The sequence below is a fragment of the Anneissia japonica genome, unplaced genomic scaffold (assembly GCF_011630105.1).
Source record: "Anneissia japonica isolate Jap-2015-1 unplaced genomic scaffold, ASM1163010v1 scaffold287836_len1076198_cov165, whole genome shotgun sequence".
NCBI classification, from domain to species: domain Eukaryota; kingdom Metazoa; phylum Echinodermata; class Crinoidea; order Comatulida; family Comatulidae; genus Anneissia; species Anneissia japonica.
Genome location: NW_022729021.1, coordinates 708,005 through 732,772, shown reverse-complemented (window position 1 = coordinate 732,772; position 24,768 = coordinate 708,005). Strand labels below are relative to the sequence as shown.

Genomic DNA, 24,768 nt, shown 5'->3' with positions numbered 1-24,768 from the left:
CATATATAGTCATGATGTGCCTATATATGGTCATGATGTGATGTCATCATGACCACATTCAGGCATGTCACATGTTTTTGTCAAAAAAAAATTGATAATCTGGAGAGGTATGATTATGAATGTAGATTACACCTTGAAATTTAGTTCAACTCAGAACAAATTGTAACAGAAACAGTATTTGTAGTATCTGTTGCAAAAATACACACATAACAATGTAACAACTCTAATAAAATCTAATATTATTAGAAATCATAATTAATGACTTTGTGAAGGAAGAAATTTTTATACAGTATACATTCCAATTATAATAAATGTTAACACAAACAGTTTACAGGGTGAAAAATGTACTTTTTATGCATTATTTACTCACTGAGTTTCATATTGAAACCTTAATCACCTTGATATATTAGCTTGAAGCCATAAAAATGTTTTAAAATAATGGAGTGACCATAAACTAATTTTTAAAACAGAATTTTAAAATGCGATTTTAATGTTTATATTTAACCATATTATTGATATTGGTGATTCAAACAAGTTTGTTTTTCCGGTCCAGCATAATGTGACCCAAGCTCACAAAAGGGCTGTAAACTCGTCCTCAGGCCAAAATGAGTTTTTGTTATAATGGCATATAACATATCATTTACTTTAAAATGACAGTTAAATAAACTTTATCGGGTGTCTGGAAGCAAAGTTATGACCGTTTTAATAAGTGTCATCTCATCAACTTTCTTAAATCAAGTTTTGAGAAAAATGCTTTTATTTTCGGCAGGTTTCTATTCATTTTTCACGAGCTCCAATCCGAAAATGGCTAAATTTTACCTCTTACAGTTATAATTTTAAACTCAAACTTTAGGAATAGTAAGATTAAAAGTTATACTTTTTTTATTACACAAAAACCCAATTCATACAAAATTCACGTTCTACGCCCTATTCTGGCTATGGAGGCTTGTTTCTCAATACAGTGTGGTGCGAGTTTGCAGCCCTTTGTGAGCTTGGGTCACATATTACAGTAGTAGTAAGAATGTATCATGTGCAATAATTTTGCTAATTGTGTTTTAAGTTTACCATGTATTTAAAAAAAATGAATGTTATCATTAGATTCTGCTTAATAGTGATGTTTTTTAGAATGCAATAAACATGTGGCTTTTTTACCCCACTACAATGATATAATTTGTCACAGAATTTGCCTCCAAGATTCTTTTTTTGATAGTTTACATCCATGACAAAAACAACGCTAAGGAGAGACTACAGTATAATGGAAGCTTTCAACTCGCACAGTGCCCCGATCCTAGAACAGATTCACTTGCGCATGACCGTACACACTACACTACATAGATTTGATCAAATTGCATCCAAGAATCCAAGCAACGAGAACTTAACATTCTTGCATGCGCAGATGACCTTTTTAGTGAAGTCATTACGTTCTACTTCTTACCGTGTCATACATTCGAAAATTCCCTACTAATGCTTGTTTAAAATGGTTGTTAAAGTGAGGCTGTAATTTTAGAGAGAAAATGTAAAATAAAAAGTGAAATATTTTTATTCTTTAATAATTTTGACAAATAGGTGACAATGTATGGTGCACAAACTTTCTGCAAAATACATTTTTACTTGTGTTTTTATCTATTGGTATCCAAGTATAGGGGTCATATCCGATACAAATACATGTAAATGTTAAGGTAAGCTATCACCATTTCACACAGAATTTACTGTTATAAAAAAAAAATGTCTATTTTTTTTATGTACAGTACATGTAATCATGACTACATTCCATAACGTTCCTTCAGTTTCTGTTCTTGGACAATTGCCAGAATGTTGGCCATCTCAAAATGCAGTTGTTGTAAACTGAAAGACAATTAAACAACAAATTAATGGGTTGTTTACCGTATCAAGCCCGTTGCTTAAATACAGTTACCATAGTCCCACACAACAGTATTGCATGTTTATGGGACATGCGAATATTCAAACTGGTCATGTTCTGCTAAGTTCTCCAAAAAAGGTCCATAGTATCATTCTAGTGGGATTCCAGTCAACTTCCCCCCCCCCCCCAGCAAACTCGCCCCTTACAATCTCACGTTTAAGCACCGAGTTTGTTAAGGGACGAGTTTATGGGGGGGGGGGCGAGATTGGAAATGGGGAGTTTGCTAGGGGGGCGAGTTGATTGGTTCCCTTCTGATTGACTCCTTAGTGTAGCTTCCTTCACATCATTTGGAGAACTGGTTTTTATTTTGGAATATGAAGAATGCTGGTACAGGCACAAATCTAAAATTTCAAACGACGGGCACATGGCACTGTCGCAGCTTATGAATAATTCAACTTGAGTGAAAAATTATATCCTCTCAGCGAGTATCAAGTGATACGCACCAATACATTGTGTTGTCCTCGTGGTCAAGTGTAGTAATATAAGTCTCCAACCACGTGAGGTTCGTTGCTAAATCGACAGAAACCATAAAGTCATCATGTCTTAAAGTCTTCTTGAATTCAAGTACCATTTCGTTGAAGTTTTGAAACTGTCCTTGATTCTACAAGGAGTTTAAAATATGTAAAGTGTTAATAACTAAACTAAATTTTAATTTAGATTTTTTTACCTCCGTTTACTCATATTATAATTGTTATATTTACCAGTATTGTCATTGTTGCGCTGACCTTCATTGTTGTCGTTATTGTCATTAAATTTTGTTGATTGTAAATAATGCTGTTATTGTTTATATTGTCATAATTTGTTGCTGCCATTGTTGTCATCATTTGTGTAGTTATTGTTGTAATTGCTGTTATCGGTCATTATCAGTTTTCCTCTGATTCGCCCGGTGTCTTTAAAATTGGTACACTGTCGCTACAGTGTTTCAGTGCAATCGTTGTACAGTGCGTAGCAGTCCCCGACACAATTGGGAAGGCTCCCGATCCAACCGACCAATCAGCATCAATGAAAGCTTTTATCAATAGTGTGTAGCTATTGTATGAAAACCAAGCTTTAGCTATCTGCCATGCTGTTACTATCCCATTTACTAGCAAACCCTTTAAAAGGGCATTTAGGCGGGTTGGTGAACCAGGTTTTGCCAGAATGTTATCTCAATAATTCAATTAAACATCAAAGAAGAATACCTCTACTTAAAGAGTTTTCATCACAGCAGGCATTGCTGTTTTTCTCAATAAATTACCATTATAGTTAAAAACCATGCTGGAAAATTTTAAAAACCTGTTGTTCAAAAATATTTGGCATTTTTATTACCTTAGCTATAATTTCAGATAAAAATCATAATTGATATGCTTTTGAATTTTAAAAATCAATGATTATGTTAGAAGTTACAACATGGTTTTTGATTTAATTGTGCTTCTTATGAGCTATTCACAACTAATGTGTTAATCTTGTGTTACAAAATTCCCTGAAGCAGTAATTAATAGAGATAAGAAGAGATCGGCAAAACCTGGTTCAAAAATTGAAAATTTGATAAATGGTGAAGTTTCCTCATGCATGCTCCCCGTACTGCAATCCAATTATTGGGTTCAGACGTGTAATGGTTTGATGTATAATTCATAAATTCTGGAGTCCTAAGTAGGAAGAAGCCCCTTTCAGGAACTTTCTCAACACATCTAATTATTGTATTTTGCCGCGCATTGTGATACCCATCGACACTGATGTCCGGAAGACAATTGATAATACAGTAGTAAAAACATGCAAATATCGTGAACTTGTGGGAGATTGCTTATTTTCCGCGAGATTTTTCTTGCCTATAATAATGTCCTTCTTATATAGCGCTTCATGCCTTTACAAGGCCTCTAAGCGCTTCACATTACTACCCCGGCCATTGGATCAAACACATATGGAACACATTGAAACACCAAATTAAATTAATAAATGAAATTATATTATCATTCCATAAATTGCAGCTACTGTAGTAATCAGCGCAGGTTGTGTTGGAACCTACCAGGTACCCACTTGTACTCCTGGGTGGAGAGAGGCAACCGTAGATAAAGTGCCTTGCCCAAGGACACAAGCGATGTGCACAGGCAGAGTTTCGAACCCCCGACCGCAAGGTTAGGAGTCCAAGCCACAACCGGTGCGCCAACCGCTCCTGCTGTAGTGCCGGAGGACTTCCCGAGGAATATTATGAATTTGTGGGAGATTGCTTATTTTCTGCGAGAATTTTCTTGCCTGCGGTAGTGCCGGAGGACTTCCCAAGGAATATCGTGAATTTGCGGGAGATTGCTTATTTTCTGCGAGATTTTTCTTGCCTGCGGGAGTGCTGGAGGACTTCCCGATTTCTGAGAGACTCTGAAAACGCACGGGAGACTTGCGACCCCTGTAAATAAACCTTTCCAGAGTATCAATCAAACTTTACAACTCACTAATCAGAACCAGCGCTAGGGATATGCGCGCATCTCACAAACACACATGTTCACATATGTTTTGACACTGTCATCTTGTGGGGACCTTAACAATATCAAAGGGGTGGGGCTTACCCACCTGCTTTTCCAGCATTAAACGCACTTCATTGTGTTGTCTCTGTATCATATATTCCTTCTTTTTTTGAATAATCTGATGAAAAAAAAATATAATAATAAATTCATTTCCAAGGTTTGTTAAGACAGGTTCACACGAGAGCCCTAGTTTCTGGATTGAGAGCTAACCGTGCACTAACCGTTAGCACCCGTGTGTGAATACCCGATCGGTTAGCACTAACTGTTACCAGGATCCAGAGATGCTAACGGTTAGCAAGCGCTATCAGTTATGAAGGTGAGCGTGTTTCTATCATTAACGAATCGCATGTACGCATTTGTAATTTCCAGTTTCCTATTTCCATGGCCAGTGATCCAATCATCATCATCTTGGTATTTTAATTTATCAGGGATTTTCTTGTATGAACGCACGAGTGAGCACGTACGTTTGTGATCTGGATCCTGCTAACCGTTAGCTGCCGTGTGTGAACATATCCTTACACATTATAATACTGCAGATACCCTAATGGTAGATTGTCAATTATAAATTCATACGTTATGCGATACCGGCGAAAATTGCCCATGTATAGATCTATGAAAATCATTATGCCTATATAAAAGGCAAATCAAAGATATTTGCAAGGTTCTTCTGTCCACACTCAAATGTTATGTGACAAAAAATGTGATATGCCCATAATTGTGTATAATGTGACATCATTAATTATGCCCATATATGGGCACATCACACAAATTTGTCCCATAAATGTATTTCATAAGTTTTGTAGAAATAGCCTAAAGGTCTATAAAACTTGCAAATTTGCTACAAACGTTTTGGCTTTTTTTATTTTGGATGTACGGAAAGACAAAAAATACTACAAGATTATTTATTTTACACACATATGACTCTTTTGCCCATGTATGGATATATGAAATAATCAAGCCCATATATGGCCAAATCACAGGGTTTTAAATGCCAACAGAACTTTCATATTTGCTAAGGAAAAGTTATTTATGTACAGAAAGAAAAATACTATGGAAATATTACACCCATAGGATTATTATAATTACTAATTAAAATTCTATAGCTCTATGGTTTTCCATCAGGTCTTTCATGTCAATATCATGTTATTTCAATCGCTGATAATTACCTGTTCTCTTTCTTGAATTTGTTCTTCTCGATATGTTTCAGTGGCCTCATGAATATTCATAATGATCAATGCAATGAAAACATTGGTGAAAACAAAATGTCCAAGAAAGATGAAGAGAATAGTATAGAACCTACTGCCAGCCATGTCAAGAGCGTCGAGTCGCCCTTGGAGATCAGTCCATCCGTCGACCTACAGTGGTATACAAAATAACACCTTTAATGGACCATCCGCATTTTTCATCATTTTAGCAAGAGTACAAAACATACGCTTTAGGAGCGAGGTGGTTGACACTGTGTAGGCATAAGTATTTTTTATGAAAAAAAAATGAAATGATGACCCAAAATGACAAAAATTTATTATTTTATTGTGTACTCTTTTTCAGGGGAAGAAAGGGTGTCACAAAGTGTTTCATACTCTTGTGAAAATGTATAAAATAATGGTTGAACCCCTTCCCCCTTAAACCCCTCCACCCAATACAGTATTACAGGTATATAATAATTTTTTTTGCCTACTGGTAAAAGTTTCCCAAACACTTTAGTATTCTTCCCTGACTGAACTTAGAAATAAATTTGTACTTGTCCAAAATGGCATTGAAAAAATGTTTGACTTAGATTAAATTTGACTTACAGATCATTAATTACTGGAAAACACAATAATTTGGCATGTAAAATAAGATCGACTTAGAAATTATTTAGGTAAGGCAAAGTCCACATAGGCAAGTTTGACTGTAAATTCAGTCCTCAGTAAGACTGTCTGTCATCGAAAATCAGCAGACAGTCTCACATAGTCTACTAGTGCTCAGAGAGCAGAGATGGATTTGTTGGCCAACAGTCGTACAAAGTAGTGTGTGTCCGGCTTTAGGGTCACTGGAACAATGTTTTAGCAACTCTATATGTGGCAAAGACAAGCCAAACCAGTCACTCGTCGCAAAAATCGATTTTGTGTTATTAATACAGTGTTAGAGAGTAAAATAATAGCTATGAAATGGTAAAAAGATCATTCAAATTGGACATTTCCTTATGAAGTTAAAAGCGTTTAACCACACAGCTGTTTAAAGAACAATATATGAGAAATCAGCCTTTAAAGTTTAGGATTTCAGGCATTTCTCGTGCAGAAACTATCTTTAAATCCTTAAAAGTGTTGTTTTAACATTGAAAATGGGGAAAATAACAGCATAGAATGGTGTGTAAATATGTAAAGGTTAGTTTAGTGCAAAACATTGATTTTTTAAAAAATTGACATTTTAGCATGTTTTGGCCATTTTCTCTGAAACACGATTTGCGACGAGTGACTGGTTTGGCTTGTCTTTGCCACATATGTGGATACTTACTGTGACGTAACTAAACAGTGTTAACATCGCCGATCCTAGATCGCCCCAGTTCTCTTTATCGCTGTTCGTCTCCTTGTATCCAAAGAAGTAGTAACCCATGATGCTAAAGAGAAACATCAGGAGAAAGAGTAGGAGCACGACATTCAGCACAGAGTTACGAATTGTGTCCAGTAAAGCCGTCACCAATACCTGTAAGGAGGGCAAACAGCATAGAATTAACCAGAGCTCTTTAAATAATTATCCAGCTAAATAATAAGACCATATACCCAGGGCTTATGACAATAAGAATGCTACTTCAAGCTTAAACCTGGTCTGAACATAATGATAGAAGTGTTAAATGCATGACACTATAGTTAGCAATAAGAATGGATGATTTAAGTTTAAAGGTGATTAGATTAAAAATGATTATGATGATTATGATTATGATGATAATAGTTATAAAATACAGTCATACAATAAATTATTATAGCATTGGTGTAGTAAGAAACACTTGATTATAACAATATAAAAACTTTATAATAATAGTAATTATACAATACAGATTATATCTAATAATAATAATAACATCAGAAAATTAATAATTAGTAAAACACTTAAAACATGACACCATCAATGAATTTCTAAAATATGGGAATTTTGTGACATACTCACCTGTAGTCCTTTTACGAATGAAACTGTTCTCAGGGTCCGCAGTGTACGCAGAGCACGAAGAACGCGCAGAGCACTAAGATTAGTACTACCGGTGGCAACATTAACAAGTATCACCTACGCACCAAATAATACACATCACATTATCAACACATATAGTTATAGATTACACAACGGTATTCTTCATACAAATTATCATTCTAAAGCAAATACAAGAAAGCTGGTGTTCCTACAGTTACGACAACACATTTGTTTGCATTATGCACTTGTCCGGTAGCAGTCAGAGGATATCATTATCAAAACAGAAAATCGTACGCCATTGCACCATTATGGAATCGCTTCAGTTACAGTCATAGTGTGCGCCAGACCTTTGGTTATAATACATATTTAATACTTTAGGCCTAGTTTTGTAACCATTAAAGTTGCAGAATTAAATATGTCAGCACAAACTGTTAAATTCTTTTCTGTAAGTTTTATTCTCTTACAAAAAAGCGTTGTTTAAATATTTACCTGGACATATGAAATTACAAGAACAAACAAATCAAATAGATTGTAGCTGCTGTAGAAGTATCGGATGGGTTCTGCATATATCTTCAAAATGAATTCAAGAGTGTAAATCGCCAGAAATATTTCATCGGTCACAATAAACACGGTACGGAATTTTATTTTCAGCACCGAATCTGTCTCAATCGCCATGAATAGTGCGTTAAGCAGGATCGTCAACATAATGAACGCATTGAAGCCGGCAGACTCGGTAACCTTCACCACAAATCTATGGAATTTTAAATCCGGTCGAACACACTTTTGCTCTATGTCTTCATCATCAATGACAAGATCATCATCGGAGTAGTTACTCTCACTTGAGGAGCTCATCTTCGGCAATTTCTGAAATACAACAGAAATAAATAAAACTTTTTGAATTGCCACCATGAAACTTTGAAATACGGAAAGGCTGGTTGCTCATCTCTGCCTCCGGCCCGTCCTCCATTGGCGCCATCACTGATGCCTGGCTTATACAAAGCACATTTGTAAATGTAAATTTTTAAAAGTTGGGCCTAGCCTAGGCCTTGTGCATTTTCATGTACTATTTAGCCTACCTAGGCCTACCTAAAAATAATTTATAGCAATGCATACCCCAAAATTTAACCACCCATTTTGGCATGATGATTTGAGAGAAAACATCTGAAGATGGCGAGAAATACGACCATATTATCCTTTGGAACATGACAAATTAAATGTGGTAATGTGTTGCAATATGATAGTGACAATAACTTAAAACTCATTTCTGTTAAAAAAAATCTTACCTTTCGTGAATAATCTTAAATTTTACACAGAGCAAATTGTGATGGAACAGCCTTATCTTCACCTTGACGCGTGTCTTCAAATTCACAACCGTCTGGTGCGCGTCCACCGGAAACGCGTGCGCGTATCCATCCGCGACTAAATAATACGCGTAGGCACTTCCTGTTGGTTTAACGCGCTCTCAAAAGGCCTAGTCATCTTATCTTTACTTTCTATCTTTTATTATAATTTTGTTTATTAAACGGTGTAATAAAATAAAATAAAAATTAGCCTACTACAAAGGTGAAAACCAGGAATGAAATATAGCACACTTTCAATTTTTGCATGAATGTTTGCAACAGGAATGCAAATAGAAAGAACCACCACAGCAAGTTTGTGGATTTTCCAATCAAATGTCTGATTTTTTTTAAATTTAGTATTGTTAGTAACATTTATGCGATTTTTTTCCTTTTTTTTTTCTTTTTTAGCAATCCCTGTACACTTTTATAAATGTCGGTTTTGCCCTGATTAAAATTTGCTAATATTTTTGTAAACTGAAAATTGATTAGCAAAGTCGGATTTACACAACACATAATAAATTTCCATTGAAATGATGTGGCGGGCGTTTGTTTTTTTTTTTTTTTGGGGGGGGGGGGTTTGTTTTGTTTTTCTTGTTTTTCTTTTTTCACTAGAGTTACTATAATCCATTCTACAAAAACAAATTAAAACCCTTCCATCGAATAAACCCCTCCTTTTTACACACGCCTTTGAATTCGAATCCTTTAAAAACACCTTATAGGCTATAGGCTGTTTCTTCTAATAAATAAATCGAAGGAAAACATTTTACTAAAAGTTTGATGCGAACTGAAATTATAGAGGGCAGCAATCATGCATGTGTAAACCATTAATTAAATGTCACAATGCGATTGCCAAAATAACAGATATTTTAATTTAATTCAAAAAATTTAATTGCGAATTGTTATAACATAATTCTGAATCATTTTAACATGATTTATTTTAAATGTAACAATAAGTTTCAAATTTGTTTAAAGTATTTTATTAATAGCGATATCAAAGCAGATACCGGTAATTATTTTTTCCATGATTGTGGAATAAGCAGAAAATATTTGTCTATCGCCCTGGTCGCCCTATATTTTTATGTAGAGAAAGGACGTGCCTACGCGCATGATGTTTAAATAATGCGGATGCATACGCGCACGCGTTTCTGTTTCCGGCGGAAGCGCGTGTGCGTAACCAGGAGGACACTTACGCGTATCCGTCTATTTTTATTTTCAGAGGTTTTTAGGAAATCCTTGTATTCTGAGTAATATTAGCACTATTATAATAATAAAATAGTTATATTAGCTTTTCTCATAACCCATCAATACAATCAGAGCTACAGTGTATTATGTATTTATTATAATTTTTTTATAATGTTATTCAATATTTATATATTTTTATTTAATAATATAATTGATATTAGGCTATTGTAATTAATGATTAAAAAATCTAAGTAACTGCTTAGAAAGCTAACAGAGAAATATGACGATATATTATCCATGCTGTTACTAACTGTTAGTCCCTATAAGAGTACTCAACAATATTGTCAAGCAGTTTGGGTTTTCAATGGGCGGGTCCTTAAGGACTAAGCACCCTTGACTTTAAGTGTAAATAGGATAGCGCACTCTATTGTTTAACTAATCAACGTAGTCTTAACTAAGTCACGTACTGCTTCTAATAATCCTTAATGAATGCGCTAATTGTTATTTACATTTGTACTCAGACGAGTCTACACTACTGCTTTCTAACCTAAGTTAAAACGATCGAAATAAAAACGATCATTCTCAAAAAAAATATGCTTGAATTATTTATTTGTTTTCCGTTCCATATCGAAGCTAACAAGGTTGCATATTATCTGTAAACAATAATTTCAATTTGATACAGATTTTGTGTTTTCGACGTGTAAATTTTATCATGTTATTACAATTAGTAACTAATCAAACATTTACGAAAAAGTGTAATATTTAAATAAAACCTTATCTACCATTTTATGTATATTTTATTATAATTTGCTCTAAAAATGATGAATTGTTTTTATCATTATTATCATTATTGTTATAATTTTATTTAATATTGTTATATTAAAATTTTAATGATATATTATATATCTTAAAATTTAGATATTGTTAATAATATTTTAAAAAGATAACATGTGAGTAATGAAAGAGGGGTTTTTTTTAAAACTTTACTTGTCTAATTTTGTAATCGATTCCTCATGTACGTTACAAGTCTGAATTTTCTTTCTGTAACATAATATACCGAAAGTAAGCTGATTAATAATAAAACTCCAAGTTTTATCACTTTCTCTAAACTTTTCACAAAAGTTCACTTTTATTTGTTTGTCCTGTCAAAATTTGTCCGAGTGACCCATTCTTCTGACGTCACAGGTCAGTGCTGATCCAGTATCTGATCTGGAGCGGAAGGTTGATCATGGCGTCTAGACCAGTGTCTGGAATTTCAGGACAACTTTCAATGGCTTTTTATATACTTTTTGGATTAATTCTGCTGTCGTCAACTGGTAAGTTCATATCTTTATTTAATTATACATATTTCTGAGAAGTTTTGAAATGGTGTTTATATCTAGATTGCTAAATACAGGTCTTTTAAAAGTCATGTTTAGTTTTGGACGACGACGCAAAGCTAGCTAGGCAAAGTGAGTGAAGGTGACTCCTCGGTCGGTGAATTAGCCATCCCGTTTGACGACAAATGTATGTCGGAACAAACCGTCGTAATAATTATTATAACAGCGTACAGTATCTGCTGAAATTGAACACTTTGGTTACAGTTGTTCTTATCTTGTACATATGTGAGATTCAGATAAATGTTATTGCTGTTCAGTGTTACCTAGATGCATTGTTTACGTTTTGAGCCATCGCAGTAGTAGATTGTAAACTTTGATACAAATAGTGGCTCGCATGCCCTTCTCTGCTCAGGCAACTGCAGTGGTCATCATGCTTTGATAGCCAGAAAGGCCTACGACACATTGCACAGTGTAATAATTTGGATAATTATTAATTAGCAATCAATAATGAAGCTATTTTAAACTTGATTTTTTAATGTCCGTAGGCTTTTTCTGAGTATTGTCACTTTGTCAGTTGGCGATTTTTTTTGTTGTTTACATATCAAAACATCTGTGCAGTGTCATCAGAACAGAAGCATCTGGCCTACCTGTAGCCTTCTGTTCTTCTAGCTAGGCCCTCCTTAGTGGAGTCATGTTATTGTTGATCTTAATCGTCTCAGTGTTCTCACTATAAATTTAGTATGTTGGGATGCATACCGAGGTGGGTAACACAGAAGGGCAGTTTTCGTGAGGGATAGATGAGTATGGTGACCCGAAGAAAAAGTGAGGCCACGTTTGTCAATTCTTCGGTGTCACCATACTCCTATATTCTATTTGCGAGTAATCAGTGGATCCTTCGAGTTTTGATGAGGGATACTCCTTTCATAGTAAGCGCTGCCATTAATCGCTGCATTATTGCTGTTTTTAAAAGAGAATATCTGGTCAATTTTAAAGATCTGTAGTTTTAAATTGGTAGATTCTCATATTAACGCTGATAAAGCTGACTTCAAGAATTCTGCATCTAACATTCTCTTTTTCCTGTCTTTCATTTCCTGTCACTATCACATCCTTTCGAAACAAATTTTTCAACAATAATAATAAAATCATATCAATTAATTTTTTTAAATAATAATATTGAACAAATATAATAAAATCATTTTGGTCAATAATAATGATAAAATAAACAATAATAATAAAATCACAATAATGAATTTTAATCAACATAAAAAAATGTATCATAACTTGTACAGTACTTACCACAACAGTTAATAAAAGTGTAAAAAATTTGGATCGTAAACATGTGCTCTTATAACCATAAAAATGGGATAAAGCATTTTCAGCAAAATCCTTGGATTTAGTTACAGTATTATAAACCAATTCAAAAGGCATTAAGTACATTTATTTATACATTGATTGTTATATTTTTGCAGTTCCTACTTAATATCTCTGTTTTACTTGATTACAATAATTTAAAATGAAACAAAAACAATTTACTCTAAATTTGTATTTATGAATATTATGTAGGTCCTACCTATTCATTGTGTAACTTTAAATAAATACTGTACTTAAAAAATGTTCCATAAAGTAAAAGTATGCATACCATGTATTCTCACTTTGTTTTCTTGAAAAATATGTACAGTAATATTTTGAGGTAACATTTTTAGGGATTTTTGGAAATGTAGTACAGTAAGTTGGGCATTTTAGCAGAGTACTGTAGATTACATTACTGTAAAATTCTAAATAATTCATTGAATGTTAATTGGAAAATTGTTTAGATTTCGAGTGTTCTGATTTATGGTTTCAATTTATAATTTGCTTTTAAGTCAGCCATTTAATTATTAATACCCTACAACTATACCGTACACTAGGCCAGCTGTACTGTATACAATATGTAGTACTCAGTATGAAAGTTCTTCTCTATTGTAGATCGATCTTTTAAGACATCTCACTGCAATTTTTCAACTTGTGTTTATTTATTCTGTCAATTTGTTGCTTCCTATAATTGTTGATTGTTGATGTTATGATATTTGTCAAATATTGTTTGGAATCCATCATAAAACTGGAAAGGTGCTGTGCTACAGTATCTAGATCACTGTCATAATCTTTAATTTCTTGCTTTAAATATTGATATAATAATTGTATGTTTGTAAGTAATTGATTTTTTTTTTTATCAATAATTTGGATACAGATTACAGAAGGATTACTTAGCCCCAATAAAGTCTAGGTTACATGATATTTTTCTTGTCAGAGAGTTAAATGAAAATGTAACTTTATGGTAATTAATTGAAATGAGAGCTCTAACTTGATAGTTAAGAAATTCCAATATCCTAGGTTTAGGTCTTCCAATTTTATGAATTTTATAAAAAATAAACCATCAATTCCTAGATTAAGCCTCATTATGTGCAAGGGACATAATCACCACTTTCCTTCACCCATCTAACTGCTAATGTATAGTAGGCCTACATTTTTACAATGAGCTAGAGCAGGCTACGCTAGAGGATTGGTAAGATTTAATAGCAGCCAACGTATAATTATCAGACATGGCTGCGATTTACTGTAATACTTGCACATACTGTACTGTTGTTTATATTCCATCCAAAATTTCTAAGTAGTTTCTATGTAAGGAAATAAAACGCATTAAATTTTACATTATCACTGTTTTTTCTTTAGTGCAAAATTTATAAACCAAAGCTAGCAAGAAGGCTAGTGAGTGAGAGTGTTTTGATGAATGTGTGTTTACATTTGTGTTTAGAGAAACTGGTTTGCATTTTGACACACAAGCAAATCATTAAGTTTCACTGCCTGAATCACAAACATAAGTGACACCGTTGAATCACTTCCGCTCGCAGTTTATTTTCAGCATTCAATGTGTAACACCAATCGCTATATTTATTGTAAATCTAAAGAAAACTTTGCAGTGCAAGAAAAAAAAACGCCGTAGGAAGTATCTCGCACGACTTAAAGAACTAGGTCTAGGTAGCATGTGAGATTGCTAAATGCATTTCGGAATGCAATTATAACGTGTTAGGATATTAATCATTGTCGTCAAATCTAGAAATAAATTTCTGTAGTGATATGCATGCTTGAATTTTAATGTGTCTCCGTAGATTTCATTTAACTCGGGAATCATCAGTGTTGTTGATAATTGTATTCAATTTTTAATCCTTTCTCATCAATTTGCTTATTTTATTAGTCAACGTTGATATTCATGCTCTGCCTCCATGCCCTACATCACTCTTACTAAGTCTGCAGTTTCAATATCGTTCCATATTTTAGTATTTTTGAATGCATGAATGAAATTCTTCAAGCAGATGGGATTAATTAAATCATAGAATAAAAAGAAATGAATAAAAACCGACTAAGTCTTTAAAAGGTAAATTAATATTAAAATAATATCAATAAATACAGTACTGTATTAATGATAGACTTTACGAAGAAATACTGTGAGATGTGATGGTTGGCATCTACAGCACTGTATAACTGCATTACTGTATCAAAAATGTGACCATGGAGAGCCTGATTATATGGTATTGTTGTGAAATGTGATGGTGAATATGTAGGACTAATAGTACTGTGATGTACTGTACAGTAATGTTAAGGATGAGCATACAGTATGAAAATTTAATTTTACCAAGTGCGTTAAAATACTAAAAATGACCATTAAGTTTTCATTGGAATAGCTGGATTTGATTTCCTCATCCCCCCTTCCCCCAGTCTGCACATTCTTAATTTTCACACACCCCAGGCCAAAAAATATCGCTCGCTCGTCCATTTTCTCTACAGTACGTCACCAATTTTTTTTTTTTATTTCCTATATTTTATGAAATGTACGAAAATCTGGCTAACATCAGTAAAATTCCTCCCTCGTTCATTCGTAATTAGGGATACGTATGGTGTGAATCATGTCTTGTGCTTCTTATATTTGCTTTCAATGTGTCTACTTGGTAAAAGTGAGAAAGTAGAGGCTGTTTGCCATCGACCATCTTGGATTTGCCATCTCGAAAGTAAAAAAAAAACAAGCAATCTCCTTTTTTCAAAACATTAGGAGGAGAAATACTTTTTTTTTACTTGCCCTAAAATTTCAAGAAAGCAGGTAACAGTTTAAATGTCTTCTTCTGATGTACTGTCATTAGCCATGATGAATCTAATGAAAAAAGTAAACGTGAGCAAAACCTGCTATTGTTTGTGTTATTGACGTGGGTTTTGTCGTAATTCTCTCAGTGAATAGTCAATTTAAAAACACAGGTTGAAGAATCTAATACGCCTGCAGCGTGTTAGCATGCATGAATGAGCACACAATGAATGGTTAAATTGAAGACAGGAACTTTGCTTAGGCTGCGTACAACAAAGTGCTGGAAGTGTGGTTAGCTGTACTGCACACATTTGCAGTTGGTATGTCAACTGTGTCACAAACTGGTCACTAATTACATGACAATGACATTTTAAATCAGCCCCCAAGTTGATTGATTAGTTACTAATTGTACATTTCAAATTGAAGTTAGCAGAATAACTGCTTTTTACTGTAGTGCTGACCACCAACCCCTTTTTGGATTTGATTTGTTTTTTTTCTGATGTATAAACTTACCAAGGACAACCCTCGATGGTCTGAAAATTTAATTTCAGTAGGGTTCTTCTGGGCAATATTCTGGGAGATAATTTCCTGCTCTTTTCCGAAGAGTGACATTGCATGCTTTGGTGTGTACATAGGCCCTGTTGCATGCACACAAGGCACAACATTTAAATGTCTCATCCGAAAGACAGTGCGCGATTAAAACTTGCATTGCCATCCTCCTTTTGAAATAAGAGCAACAATCGAATTGAACCGGCGACAAGGCTTATGTAAGGATTTCCACGGTTCGCCGCACACCCGTTGGCAACTACCACTTCAACCTACTGAACGAAACTGGTCATTATGGCGTGCCATAAACAAAATTAATTAGTCTTGCTACTGTACTGTCCTATGTCCTATAAAGTTTGCTTGAATTGACAACTTCTACTGTAGTGTAGAGCTACTACTTTGTCATTATTTGTCAATTTTGGTTTTCAAATTTACAACTTGTAACTCAGAATACAGGTCCATTAATTTTGTTGGCGTGTTGTATTCAACATGATCGATCCTGATCTTACCTAAATTACCCGATACTGAATTTAGTATCAATTTGCAGTAAAGACAGAACACATTAAATTACTGTATTGCCAACAGAACATTGATCTGATCTAATAATATTTCCTAATTCTTTTATACAAATAATGAATGTTTATGAGTACAATGGGGTAGAATATTTCATGAAGTGAAAGATTGGATGTTCTATTCAACGAGGCATAGCCGAGTTGTGCCGAGTTGAATAGAACATCCAATCTTTCACCGAATGAAATATTCTATCCCATTGTATGAATGAGAAACATTATTTGTTTTATATACTGTAACACAGCCTCCGTATCTCTCTCCATTATATCAATAAATAGGCCTACCTTGTCCTGTAGGCCCTCGGATGTAGGCTAAGCCTAGCCTAGGTCTTGCCTAGTAGACTGTATCTAACAACAGCAAAATTTTTGTCTTCTTTACTCACAGTGCTTTTGTGAGCTACTTCATATTTATTTAATTGCCTTTTGTTGATTCAGCATCACTTTAATTTAATAATTGAATATTCTAGATAATTTAAATTCCTCAAAACCTTCTTCAAACAAAAGTAGAAATGAACCAGCAGTACTAAATGGACCTGCCATTTTATCGGCAGAGCGCGAGAGCTACACTGAATGTTGTTGACGCGCGAGTTGTAATACGCTAGGCTAATTTTTCTCTCTCGCTCGCGTCAAGTTGCATTTGAGATTTTTATCGTTTTGGAGATGAAAAAGTACTATTCAACGATCGTTGACTAGTACTCAAATAAACATGGAATAGTCATTTTAAATCAATCTCACGTGACCTGTTTTTAACCAATCAAACTAAAAAGATATATACAGTTGTTGTATAAACCATTTTAATTTCCTTTCAAATATTGATATTATTTAACATTGTACAGAACATGACACTGACAAGTAGGTAATAAAATAATGATATAAATATAAGTAATATTATTAATAATAAATACCAATAACATTAATACACCTACATACATGTAGCTAAATTGTTTATAGTTATTGGTTGTTAATGTAGCGACTCATTTTGACAGTTTATACCACTGATTGATGAGTCATGTAGCTAATGAGTTGTGTTCCTTTACCGTTAATCATAGGTCTTATCAATGCTTTAACTGTACATGAACGTCACCTGCGCAGGTGAAATTTGACGATAAGCAAATTAAAATCTCACTCAAATCAAACGGATCATTCACATTGAAAAAGATATCACAAAAGAATTCATAACTACTGGCTGTACGTCATGCTAGATCTGTTTTTACAACTAATTTTATTCTTTTTTTATTGCAAAGCCTGAGAATATATTTCAGGTTTTATAGCAAAGCCTATTGTTCAGTGGATTGTAAAACTTTCAGATAAAAAACGCATTCTCTAAATTAAATTACCTGATTGAGTAAATAATTATATCAAACGAAAATCTGAATGATGATAAAATCTTCGAATGGAGTCAATGAAAGTGATTTAAACAAAGAAGTTATGTTTTTGAAATTCATGTAAATGATGTTGTTTTAAGTAGTTTTCACATTGCATTAATTTTGACTAAGATGAAAAACTTTGCATTGGTTGAATATTGATACCACTGTTACAGTAATACAGTGAAATGTCCGTTTTATGAACGTCAATTTTACGAATAGTCGATTTTACGAATGGTCTCTGCCCCTGATGATGTCATCATCGACCAATTATTACCGTAAATAAAGTCTGGTTGCGCACGTTTTACAAATTGATAAATTTATATTTTTCTTAATGAAATCAAGTTTGTTGTATTTATTATTTATCTATTAATAGTTTGATCTTTTCTTCTATTTCTGGTATAATTTAATCGCTATATTAATGTAACCTAACCAGAACAACAAACTACCAACGCAAGTGTTGTCGGATTGTGCACACATGTTTATGATGACGAACGAGAGTGTTGGCGTCAGCAACTTTTTGACATCGCGTATGCATGTTTACACAACACAATTCAGCGACCTAACAACTAGAAAGAACATGATAGAAAGGGCTATAAAACATACAGATGTTAAAATAAGAGTTAAAATAATATTTTGTTAAGTGGAAGAATGCCAGCAATTAAAATAATTTGGTTTTTATCGAAGGTAAATTCAGTTAGGCTCTAGCACGGTAGACCACGCTGCTGCGCTGTCGGTTCGTGCTAGGCTTGGCCGCCGTCAGCCTATCGGCAAATGCATTGAGAAAAATAACCTTCTTGGTAAGGTTTGTAGCTTTAGTAATTTGCCCAAGAAGAACGCTATGCCTACACTTGCTGTTTACTCTGGTCAAACTGACCAGTTAAATTCAAGATTAGTTAGAAAACAATAAGTTAAAACAAACAAAGTTTTAGTAAAACAGATTGCCACCACTAAAATCCAGCATACAACACCATACAGTCACTTTAGAAGAGCTTTTCGTTAACTGAATGTGGATCTCTTGGGTAGGCCTATTAATAATAATAATAATAATAATAATATAGTTTTTTAATAGCGCCCTAATCTCTTTACACACAAAAAGGAAAATGTTCAGAATCCAAAAGGAAGAACCAAATTGTGACAACATGGGTTTTAGAGAAAAAAAAATGAGCTAAAAAGGTAAATTTAACTATTAACAGTTCTACTGTATGTACAGTATTCTATATTAAACCACAATTGTATAGTATTCTGAAAGTCACTCCCTATGGCAAGGATACAGTAAAATTAATAACAGGCATGGAATTAATTGTCAATGAATAAAGTGTAGTTAAATAGTATCTCGGTTTCGGTCATGATTTTGTTAAAAAGTTGTTTTTTCCACTTTCTGCATTCGTAGGCTATGGTTTCATGCAATTGAAGAATTGATAACACTTCTTTTTCCTTAGCTATTGCTGCAAATCTACTATTCAAATCAAATTGATGACAGTGCGATATATTTTTGTTTGTCCTATTCCAACTTAGTTCTATTAATAGTTATTTCTCCATGACTATCTGAATTATATGTTTTATAACCTGCATTTCAACTGTCCTAGTTCTGTTTCTATAAAAAGTCAATAATGTTCTTTTATTGAAGTAATGAAATAAATACAAAAATTATAAGGATAATTTGTCACATGAATATTACTGGTAATTTATTTGCAATGGAATCTGCTTCTGTACCAAATTTTCTCATTGATAAGTGTAATTGAATTTTGTATTGCCAGAGGGTTTTTGAGCGTTTATACATTAAATTCATTGATTTTTGTAACTTCATTCGATGTTTGGTGATTTCTAATGGTATGCTGTACATATTACACTATTTGAAATTTGTGAATGCATTAAAAACCTGATTTTCAAACTGACTGCAATCCTATCATTGAGGTTTTTTCCCATGATAAATATACTGTTTATACTTAACAATATAATTATGATAACTTATATAACCAGATAATGATTGGTATGTTGGAAAGATTTATCAATTCGTCAGGAGCACCATTGAGAAGCTGCAACCTAAGACAAAAAAAAAAAAAAAAAAAAACCACTACAGTAGCTAGGACTGGGTGCAAGCATGGTGGAGTGGCAATCTAAGACTTAAGCCTTGTTCGCACTGGGTTTAAAAATGGTAAATTTAGCCAGGGTAACTTTAACCAAAGTCATGGGTACATTTCACCATTGTTCGCACTTGGATTATTCACGCGGTTAGTTTTACCATAGTTTTACCAAGATTTTACCTTGTGCATAAAAAATATTATTGAGGGCGCTAGTTTGTGACTTCAACTTCCAGTTTTGTTCGAGCAGTGTCAACATGGAAGAAGACAAAATGGCTTCAGGCAAAAAAAAAAAAAAAAAAAACCGAAACTGGACATACGAGGAAACTATAACTTTGATGACTTTATGGGGAGGTAGAGAAAGCCAGGCAGGTTTTGAGGGGATGAAATATAACAGCCGGGTGTGGGATAGGAAATTAGCACAATTTTTGGAAGCATTTCCCGACTCTCCCTACGATACACAGGATTGAAGTGCATGCGTGAGGTACCAAAGGTCATGAACTCAGGAAGTTTTAACCGTGTTGCACGTTCGGATTGGACTTCTTGACCAGCGTGGTTAGTTTAACCGAGACCGTGGTAAGTTTTACTGGGCAGGCTGAGTTCGGTAAAAGTAACCATTCGGCTTGGTTAATTTAACCCTGAGGGAATTGTAACCGACGTTCGGATTGGATTTTTTTTGGTCAATTTAGCCAGTGACTCGGTTAATTTGACCAAATTAAGTCCAGTGCGATAGGGACTTTACTGTACCTACCCTGTCTGGTCAAAATTGAGATGAGCCCTACATTATTGTATAGTGGGAGGATGTGGGGATGGCTTAGGTTTAGGATTCCAAAGGGATGTACTGTACATTATCTGTGTCCCCTGGAACTCCAAAATTTTTAGCCATTTTAATCTCTCTTATAAATGATTTCGCAACCCTACTGCTGAAGGGTTAGGGGAGGGTTTGCTGAGCACCCCTTTTATCAACTGCTACAGTATATCCACCATCAAATTGTAAATAAAAAAACTGATCTGAGCTTTATTTATACTGCAAATTAACTACTGTACCTATTCAAGTTTGCAACTGAATACTGTAGATTATGCTTTGGTTCTATTTATATTCTGTTTTTAAGTTGTCTATTTCGTGAATACTACTTACCTGGATAAACCGATTAATTGCCTAATCGCTCCAAAAGAGAACGCTCCTCGGAAACAAAATGGAACAGTCGGTCCTGGTGCTAAGTTTTTCTATTTTTAAGTTATTTATTTTAAGTTTGTCATGAAAGAGTTACAAGATACAAGATTCTTTTATTGTCATTTTGTAATGTAACTTGTATATCTCATGCTTGTGTCACAGTTGGGAAAACCATGGATAAACATAAAGAAAACATGACACACAAAGGACAATTAACAACATTGAAAAGGCGCTACATCTAATCATAAAACTATATTAGAAGGTGACATGCGATAGGACATGAAACAATCAGTGAAGTGAAGCATTGCTAACTGGATACATGATGTCTTTATTACCCATGGTGGCATCCAGACATGGTGGCATCCAGACAAGATGGCTTTGAAAAATAAAAGTCAATATTTGAAGAAAAAAAAAATACTAATAACTATGGTATTCATTTAATAGACACATTCTTACAGTGTATTTTCTTTTAATTTACTTCAGACCCTCAAATTCGCTGATGGTATTAAAATTTTAATTTCCAAGAATTAATAAGTAAATATGGTGCAAATAAATATAATTTATTTATAATTTCTGCAGTTATTCACATAATTTTACCATTAATGGGATTATCAAATAATACGGTGAGTCGGGCACCCATTGCGTCCGACGGTCGCAAAGGAATGATGAGGATCCATTCAGACTGCCACCGCTAATCAGCAGACGGCTTCGCGTTGTCTAGCAATCGCTGTCAACGGAGTTAGATTCATCGGCCGACGGTCGTATGACACATTGAGTGCCCGGCCTTAAGGAGAGTGAGACGAGCACCACAAAACGAGGAATCTGGACAAAATTTGCTTGGTGCACTTTATGTACAGTTTTAGTATAGTAAGATGGTGTTGAAACCCGGAGTTCTGGGCCAGCATCTCTCTTTCCTTTGCATTTGAGCAGACTACGCAATGCTATTGTTAGGGTTTGCCATTCCTCCCACCTGAGTCTGTTTATCTTTCTAGCATATTCAGGTATTTGCTCCTAGGTAGAGAAAGGCAAACATAGAGTGTCTAGACCTAGGGCACAAGCAGCTTGCAAAGTGACGATTTAGAATCCCTGGACCTCAAGACTACTCTGGGAGTCCGGGCCACAACCTTTGCGCAAACTGCTGCCACTTGGAATTACAGTGGACCAAGATAAACACAATCCAGTTGCCTTGATTGTAACCATCAGTAAATATTGTTTATCAGTATAGATTACACAAGAACTTATTTTGGTTGTTAATATCTTGTTTGCTCTTTTAATCCATTGCTGATATCCTAGATAATGGAGATAGTTCTTGTTATATTAGATTCCATCTATTCAAAACGTTTAACTGTCCTATTGCTTTCTTATCTACTATAATTTTCTAAATGTTTTTATGATATAATTATTTTAAACAACGGCAGATGTGGTCATGAAATGCTGTCAGTCATTCACCCTTCAAATTTGATAAATTGGATAAAATTGTGTTTCTAATCAGTAATGAAGTTCATGTCTGGTGCAGCCTGGTTTTATAGGTCCTGGAGACCAATTGGTACTTAACACCAGTCAAGGTTTATAGGGGTGAATTCCTTGCTTTTGTGTACTACAGAATACCGGAGATAACAAATGTTGAATTATTTCTTAATACAATACTATAGGCCTACATTACAAGTTTACTACTTAGCAGATATTATATGGCCTGGCATTCTTCTTGTCTCAACTCCATCCATATTCTCCATCCTGAAGTCTATTTTATAACAATACAGTAAACTCCTGTTTTTCATTCATTGGGTTAGTCAGACTACTTTACTCTGTATAGGTCAACTTTTATTTGAGATTTGTAATGCATTGATTGGAATTACTTAATTGATTATCACTTATATCATAGAGTAAGGCTTGTTATCTGCTTTTCTCCACTTAACCCCAATGGATATATTATGTGGTAATAGATGACCCTAAGAGCAGTGTAGATTGCAGTCTACAATCTCTGCCACTCCTTGGGTCATATACAAACTTAAGTAGATAGGTTCTGTAGGTGAACCCATGGAGTGGAGTGAATTGTACAGTGGGTGTGATTGTTTCTGATGACTGAGGTTAATCAAGTGCAATGCTTAGGAGAAGTTCAATGGAAAATATGCCATAACACTATTTTTATTACCTGGCCGCAGTACCCATACAGTGACATTGGTTGTTTTGTGGTAGACTTTTTAAAATCCTGATGGTGATTGATTGATTGATTGATTGGTTGGTTCATAGCTGACTTCTACTGTAATACCAAAATGACAAACCCCTACTGTATTTAATAAATATTCAGAAGTTTATGTGGTGGAAAATCCATGGACACTTAAAGTTATCGCACCTCTTGACAAAAATTTCATAGTTTACATGTTAGTTATAATTATGTTTTATTTTTTTTATATAGAACAATAAGTAAATTATATTTTAAAGACATGCCACCCAGCACGGTACTATACATAAAAAAAAAATAGGTACTATACATAAAAAAAAATATCAAAACTAGAAAGGGATAAACAAAATAGTAACTTGAGTTCTGCTGAGTGTTAGACAAATTATAAACAAGATGTCAAAAAATGTGATTTAACTGATATAAATATTGTTCTACAATATAAACAATTACTTACAATATAATGCAAGAGAAGAAGAAGTTAATAGGCCATGTTAGATTCTGAATTACATCCATTCAATCAAATATTCTCCAACATATTTGCTATTTCCTGTACCATACTACTGTAAATCACTATTGTTGTTAAGAAGTGTCAATTTTAGTTCAGCCAGCTTTCTACCAGCTAGGTGTCTGTTACACATTTGGCGACATAAAACTTGGTTGAGGGAGATAAAATAAAACCCTTAACAAAAAGTCGAGAGGTTGTTGACAGCAATAAGTAATCAGTCAGTCATACTCGACTTAATCAACTTTATTCAGTGTCTAAGTTGAGCATTTTTATGGTGAGAACTTAAACAATACAAAATATTAAATTTCAATACTTAGGGCTGTTTCCAAGTTATAAATTATCTTTCAATTATAAAATAATATAAAAAATATTTCCCCTGACGATTAAATAGATACAATTACAGTAGCATTCATATATTCTTTGAATAATATCAAACGATTTTCCTAATATTAAGGCCAAATAACATTATTTTGTTAGTTTCACGTCTGGGATTTAAAAATTCCTGTATTCTTTGCATAAGATCAAATGATTTTCTTAATTAAGGCCAAATAAAATTAATGGTTTGTTCCACGTCTGGGATTTGAAATTTCAGTATTTTTTAGCGAAGGTACAGTATACAGTAAACCATCTTTGCTATCTACTATCTTATAGTGGTAAACAGGCTGGAAAAAATAAATATTGTGTTTTGTCAAAGTAATAAAAGTAATCTTATTATTGTAAATGTATTTTTTCATTTGCCTACTTTATAGTAACATATGTATTATAAATCAGTGACAGTTGGGGATGGGGGGGGTGGGTTTTATTTGGG

The 24,768-nt window shown here is 34.0% G+C and overlaps 2 protein-coding genes across 2 annotated transcripts in view; one reads left to right on the top strand and one right to left on the bottom strand.

The window, feature by feature from the left end:
* Nucleotides 1-1,076: 1,076 nt before the first annotated feature.
* Nucleotides 1,077-9,088, bottom strand: LOC117114583 (cation channel sperm-associated protein 3-like). Its single transcript, XM_033258259.1, has 8 exons — nucleotides 8,868-9,088; nucleotides 8,074-8,448; nucleotides 7,567-7,680; nucleotides 6,916-7,104; nucleotides 5,586-5,774; nucleotides 4,466-4,537; nucleotides 2,365-2,522; nucleotides 1,077-1,845 (listed from the first exon to the last, which is right to left on the bottom strand). Exons 2-8 carry the CDS (start codon nucleotides 8,434-8,436, stop codon nucleotides 1,764-1,766), a joined length of 1,167 nt encoding a protein of 388 aa, XP_033114150.1. The 5' UTR covers nucleotides 8,437-8,448; nucleotides 8,868-9,088; the 3' UTR covers nucleotides 1,077-1,763.
* Nucleotides 9,089-11,323: 2,235 nt separating this feature from the next.
* LOC117114574 (bone morphogenetic protein receptor type-1B-like) overlaps nucleotides 11,324-24,768 on the top strand; it is a 64,324-nt gene continuing 50,879 nt past the window's right edge. Inside the window, exon 1 of the mRNA XM_033258248.1 lies at nucleotides 11,324-11,422. Coding sequence (XP_033114139.1) covers nucleotides 11,335-11,422 — 88 coding nt within the window. The 5' untranslated portion in view covers nucleotides 11,324-11,334. The remainder of the gene's footprint in view (nucleotides 11,423-24,768) is intronic.

Excerpts from the sequence above, each read along its gene's own strand:
- LOC117114583 (XM_033258259.1), bottom strand. The coding sequence starts at position 8,436 with ATGAGCTCCTCAAGTGAGAGTAACTACTCCGATGATGATCTTGTCATT. Across the intron at positions 4,538-5,585 it reads AAATTCAAGAAAGAGAACAG|ATTATTCAAAAAAAGAAGGA; the intron begins GTAATTATCAGC and ends TTTTTTCATCAG. Across the intron at positions 2,523-4,465 it reads GTTTAATGCTGGAAAAGCAG|AATCAAGGACAGTTTCAAAA; the intron begins GTGGGTAAGCCC and ends AACTCCTTGTAG.